The sequence below is a fragment of the Colobus angolensis genome, unplaced genomic scaffold (assembly GCF_000951035.1).
Source record: "Colobus angolensis palliatus isolate OR3802 unplaced genomic scaffold, Cang.pa_1.0 Scaffold34, whole genome shotgun sequence".
In the NCBI taxonomy this organism is placed as follows: Eukaryota; Metazoa; Chordata; class Mammalia; order Primates; family Cercopithecidae; genus Colobus; species Colobus angolensis.
The window spans coordinates 5,275,170-5,281,295 of NW_012116710.1; the positions used below are offsets into that span (position 1 = coordinate 5,275,170).

Here is a 6,126-nt window from a genome sequence, read left to right on the forward strand (position 1 = left end):
GGGTTTCACCGTGTTAGCCAGGATGGTCTCGATCTCCTGACCTCGTGATTCGCCCGTCTCGGCCTCCCAAAGTGCTGAGATTACAGGCTTGAGCCACCGCGCCCGGCCAACATGACCATTTCTTACCTGTCATCGTGGCCACACAGATAAAAGTCCTCATCGGCCATGCATCTGTCATAAGCCACCCTGGCAATGGCCACTCCAGCCACCTGAGCCACACAGCCTGAGTATGGGGAGGGTTGGCCCTCCAAAGGAAACCAGAAGCGCTTTTTTTTTTTTTTTTGAGATGGAGTGTCACCCAGACTGGAGTGCAGTGGCGCAGTGTCAGCTCACTGCAACGTCTGCCTCCTGGGTTCCAGCAATTCTCCTGCCTGAGCCTCCGGAGTAGCTGGGATTATAAGCAAACACCATCATGCCCAGCTAATTTTTTTGTACTTTTAGTAGAGATGGGGTTTCACCATGTTGGCTAGGTTCATTTCAAACTCCTGACCTCCAGTGATCTGCCCGCCCCAGCCTCCCAGAGTGTTGGGATTACAGTCATGAGCCACCGTGCCCAGCCCAGAAGCTCTTATGAGATGGGCGTCCTCTCCACCAGGTCCTGACCACTCCCCTGCTTACTTCCCCAGCAAACTGGACGAGGATTACCTGTACATGGCCTATGCCGATATCATGGCAAAGGTGAGGCCCCACCCACCTCATCTGGGGCAGGTTTCCCTCTCCCCACCTGCAGTGCTTGTCCACAAAAAGGGCTGGGGCGGGATGGAGGGGTCTGCTTTGTTCATCCCTTAACTGATGCCCCCTCCTCAGAGCTGCCACCTGGAGGAGGGAGGGGAGAACTGCGAAAGTGAAGAGGAGGTTGAGGTCTCCTTTGAGGTAGGTGGGCTCAGGAGGTCCTGGAGGGAAGGGATGGGGGACCCTGACTGCAGTCATCTCCCATTCATTCAGCAAAGCTCTGGGGACACAGCAGTGACCAAGTCAGTCCCACTGGGGAGGCAGATAACACCAGCCAAACTAACACCACAGGGTATGCACCGTGGTCATGGGGGAAGCTCAGGCAGAGGGGTCAGAGCTGGGATGATGATGGGGGAACCTCGTGGGGATACAGCAGCCCAAGCAAGGTGCCTGACCCAGCCTGCAGGAAAATGTATCAGGGAGGGCTTCTCGGAGGAAGGGACTTCTGAGCAGAAGGATAAAAGGAGCCGGCCAGTTGAAGAAAAAGAGAAAAATGTTCCACATAGGGAGAATAGTATATGCCAAGGCCAGGCAGCAAGAAAGAGCTAGGAAATGTGCAATTCACTGATCCATTCATTCATTGAGACAGTCAGCAAGCATTTACTTCATAGTTTTCTTAACTGTTTCTGTGCCAGAGTCCCTTCTGGCACCTGGTGAAGACTTTCTCAGGATCATATTTTTAAATGTATAAAATGAATTCATAGCAGAGGAAACAAGTATTGAATAGCTATCAAAATATTTTAAAAATGAATTTGTGATCCAGTAGTATTTGCACATTGTTAACCTATCAAATAAGATCTAAGGCAGGGCGCGGTGGCTCACACCTGTAATCCCAGCACTTTGGGAGGCCAAGGCGGGTGGATCACCTGAGGCCAGGAGTTCAAGACCAGCCTGGCCAACATGGTGAAACCCCATCTCTACTAAAAATACAAAAATTAGCTGGACGTGGTGGCACGTGCCTGTAATCCCAGCTACTCAGGAGGCTGAGGCAGGAGAATAGCTTGAATCCACGAGGTGGATGTTGCAGTGAGCCGAGATCACGCCATTGCACCCCAGCCTGGGTGACAGAATGAGACTCCATCTCAAAAAAAAAAAGATCTAGCAATGGATCCAGCAGCCTCTATAATTGAGAAGTAGTGATGAACATAAGTGATATTTAAAGACATCTTTGAGCCATTATGAGTCTCTCTTCCTGGACCAGAAGAGCAGAATTTGAATAGGAAATGGTTCTAATTCTGCAGTAATAATGTGATATGGAATATACATTAATAATAATGTGGTATGGAAACATCTGTGAATTTTTTTTTTTTTCTGTCGCCCAGGCTGGAGTGCAGTTGCGCGATCTCGGCTCACTGCAAGCTCCGCCTCCCTGGTTCAAGCGATTCTCCTGCCTCAGCCTCCCAAGTAGCTGGGACTAAAGGTGCCTGCCACCACACCAGCTAATTTTTTGTATTTTTAGTAGAGGCGGGGTTTCACCCTGTTAGCCAGGATGGTCTTGACTTCCTGACCTCGTGATCTCCCCGCCCCAGCCTCCCAAAGTGCTGGGATTACAGGCGTGAGCCACTGCACCCGGCCACATCTGCGATTTTTGTTGGTGACAAAACCACAGGTTTTGCTAATATTGCTGTGATTTATGGTTTTATCCATAAAGGAAGGAAATGCTGCATTTCTGTTAAAGGGTGAAAAACATAAAGATGTAACTTTTCATCATCCAAGTTCACAGATGGCCTGGAGGCCTATGGGCCCAGGTTAAGACTGCTGCATGCCCAGCTCTGATTTATGTGGATTTTGCCCTATGCCTAGCCCCATGCTAGGTACAGGAGCTATATCAAGGGTGTGAGCCCCAGGGGATGGAAGGAGCTCATGGTTGAAGGAGTAGCTGGAACAGGGAGGGCAGAAGTGAGAATGTGAGGGGGAAAGGCTGGGCTGGAAAGCCTGGACTTGCCCCCATGGGTCTGCCTCCCTGCCCAGGAGAAAGAGATGGAGAAGCAGCGGCTCCTATACCAGCAAGCACGGTTGCACACCCGGGGGGCAGCCGAGATGGTGCTGCAGATGATCAGTGCCTGCAAAGGTGCCCCTCACATGTGCATTGTGCTCTTCCGAGTGCACTCATCCTGTCCTCACTCTTCCCGGCTCACGCATTTCCTGTGGACCCATTTGCCACCCCTCCATGCCTGTGGTTTGCACGCACACCCCAGCCCTTGCAGCTTCCCCTTGCATACCTGCCTTGCAATTTCTCACTCATCCTTCAATCACGATCACCCCTGCATGCACACCTTGGCACACTCTTACATCCCGTTTCTCACATCCTTTGGGATGGCTGTTTTGTGGTGGGGTGGAACACACTGCCTTCCAACTGGGTGGACCATCTTTTGTCTCCCACTCCCTCCAGGAGAGACAGGTGCGATGGTGTCCTCCACCCTGAAGCTGGGCATCTCCATTCTCAATGGAGGCAATGCTGAGGTCCAGCAGGTAACAGAGGAAAAGGGACTAACGAGGAAGGCAAAGAGGGGTGGGAGGTTCTTGTGTGATTCCCAGTTCCTCCTCCCCTGCCTCACCCTCTGCAGAAAATGCTGGATTATCTTAAGGACAAGAAGGAGGTTGGCTTCTTCCAGAGTATCCAGGCACTGATGCAAACATGCAGGTAGGTTTGAGTGGACCTCTTCTTGTTAAGCTCTGTTTGGTACCACTGCCACCCCGCTCCTGGTACCATTTCCGGTTCTGATTCTGCTCTTTCAGTCCAGGGAAAGGTACTCACTCAGAATCGCTCAGATAACAGGGAATTTATTGTAAGAATTAATGTAGAACAATAAGGAAAGCAAAATGTCATAGGCTTGAAGAATGAGTTACATTATGGATTCCAGACAGTGGAACCAAAAACTTGAGAACTCAAGGGGAACTTGACAGGGAGATTTAGGAGCTCTCTGATGACGCCTCTTAATATGCCTCTACTGTTGTCTGCCTTTATTCGTCTCTTGCTGCCAGCTGACTTTTCCTACCCTCTGCAGCTTTTGCTAAATGGGTGGTTTCTGGTTCTTCATTATTTTAGCTTGCACATGGTTCATCCTGGCCCTACCTTATATCCTAGCTTCTGCCAGCTCTTCACATCTGCTTCCTCTTGATTTCAGTGCATACATGATATACTGTGGCTCTCCAGCCTACCATGGTTGGGAGCTGCCAGGCCCTGGAAGAGAGGAAGGCAGAGGCTTCATCACATCCACCCCCCTCTTTCCTTTCTTTTCCTCAGCGTACTGGATCTCAATGCCTTTGAGAGACAGAACAAGGCCGAGGGGCTGGGCATGGTGAACGAGGATGGCACTGGTGAGGCCCTCTCTTGGGCTTCCCTCTCCCTGGGACATCTTTCGGGATTCCCGCCACCCATCCCCACCCACCATTGCCCAGAGCTCCCTTCCTCCAAGACACTAGTTCCCAAGGGCTCCCTCGGGTCCCTCCCATTGCTATGGTCCCCCAGTCCCACCCCCTCCATCCCCCTCCGGGGTCTCCCTACCCATGTCCACCACCCACCTCCCCCTGCCGACCAGAAGTCATTCTGTCTTGTGTTCTCACCCATCACCACACGGACCCCACCCTCCACGTGCCCAAATGTCACGCCATGGTTGCTGTTCTCTTATTAATGTCCCTAATCCGGGTTAATCACGTCTCCTCTTTGCCGTGTTGTGACGTGTCTAACCTTTCTACCCTGATCCTCGCTCCGGCCTTTCCACCTCTACGTCTTCATCTCTCTCTCTCCCTCTCCATCCTCTTCTTTCATTCCCTCTGCTTTTACCCTCATTTCCTATCCCCTTCCTTGCTAATCCACTTCCTTCTGTCTCCTTATCACTCTGCCTTTCTCTCTGTGGGTTGTTCCTCTCTCTGTGTGTGTCTTTCTGTGTCTTTGTCCCTGTCATTGTGTGTGTTTGCGGTCTCTGTCTCCCTCTCTTTTTCTCTCTTTTCTCCTGCTTCCTCCTCCCATCCTGTTGGCTGCCCCAGTCATCAATCGCCAGAACGGTAATTCCCCCAGCCCACCCCTGTGCTGTGCTGCTGCCACCCACACCTCCTAACCCCGTCCGCCCCTCCACCTGGGGGCTGAGGATCTGGGACGTGGAGGGGAGGGAGGGACTTCGGCAGGTGCGCCCTGCCAGTGCAAAACCTGGAGATCAGGAGTCTGGGGAGCATGATTCAGGTCCCAGACCAGCCACTGAGAATACATGGGCCTGTGAACAAGCCTCTTATGTTCCCTAAACTTCACTCTCCCCATGTGTAAAACAGAAGCTAGAAAACACGGCAAAGATCTCTTTCCAGCTGGACATTGTTGGACTTCCAGACCCAGATTCACAGTCCCAGTGTGGAGTGATCCCCACTCCCACCTACTCTGCTCTTTGCGCCCCGACTTCAGATTGGTCGGTCAGCGTTTCCCACCCACCAACCGAATCGGTTGCCTCCGGCATCCACTCTGATTGGTGTGCGCCTGCCCCCTCAGCGCCTGCCTCATCTGCGCCTGCTCTGGTTGGCCCATTTGCGGTCTAGCCTCCTCCCCTACTGCCCACCATGATTTGCTTCTTTCAGATGCCCATTCTGATTGGCCCTTGTTTACACACCTCCCCTCTGCTACTCCTGGATTGGCTGCTTTCAAGGCATCTGGGCCAATTGGCTGGCTTTCAATCTCCATCCCTTATCCCAGCCCAATCTTCCCCTGCCCAGAGCGTTTGTGTGAAGGTGACCCAAACCCCCATAATCCATTAACCTCCACGGCCTGAAGGGGGGCTGAGGGAATTACCAGCTGCCTGAATGTCTGCTAGGTCAGCAGACACTCCCGAATGTAACACAAGTGGTGACATCAGAGGGCACTGATGTAGAAAGACACTTGAGGCCTCAGCTTCATGACTCAGGGCCCCTCGGGTCTCCATCTGCTGATGTCATGGGATCTGAGGTCAAGACCACCTGGCATCATGGATGCCCATGGCCCTCACAGTGTCTTTGGAGTGGCGGCTACTCCTCCCAGCACCCCCATGCTTTGTGCATGTGTGTGCAGTGTGCATGGGTCTTGTGCATGTGTGCGCTGTGTCTTGGCGCATCTGACCCCTCCTGGGCCCTGTCCCCTCCCTTCCACCCAGGAGAGAAGGTCATGGCGGATGATGAATTCACACAAGACCTGTTCCGGTTCCTACAATTGCTCTGTGAGGGGCACAATAATGGTGAGGAGGAGGGGTGTGGGGTGGAGGGGAAGCCGAGGTTTGGGGCGGGTACAGAAGGGTTGCCTGAGTTAGTGTCCAACCCCTCCTCCCCCTATCAATGATGGCCACTCTCCAGCCAGTGTCGATCCACCTAGCTTCAAAATCTCTCTGGAGGCCGGGCACAGTGACTCAGACCTGTAATCCCAGCAGTTTGGGAGGC

General features: G+C 52.7%; 1 protein-coding gene across 1 annotated transcript in view; it reads left to right on the top strand.

Annotated features, from left to right (window-relative positions):
* RYR1 (ryanodine receptor 1 (skeletal)) overlaps positions 1-6,126 on the top strand; it is a 164,972-nt gene that overhangs the window by 105,054 nt on the left and 53,792 nt on the right. The window contains exons 77-84 of the mRNA XM_011952520.1: positions 627-678; positions 808-873; positions 2,704-2,803; positions 3,125-3,204; positions 3,300-3,376; positions 3,980-4,053; positions 4,723-4,740; positions 5,847-5,927. Coding sequence (XP_011807910.1) covers positions 627-678; positions 808-873; positions 2,704-2,803; positions 3,125-3,204; positions 3,300-3,376; positions 3,980-4,053; positions 4,723-4,740; positions 5,847-5,927 — 548 coding nt within the window. The remainder of the gene's footprint in view (positions 1-626; positions 679-807; positions 874-2,703; positions 2,804-3,124; positions 3,205-3,299; positions 3,377-3,979; positions 4,054-4,722; positions 4,741-5,846; positions 5,928-6,126) is intronic.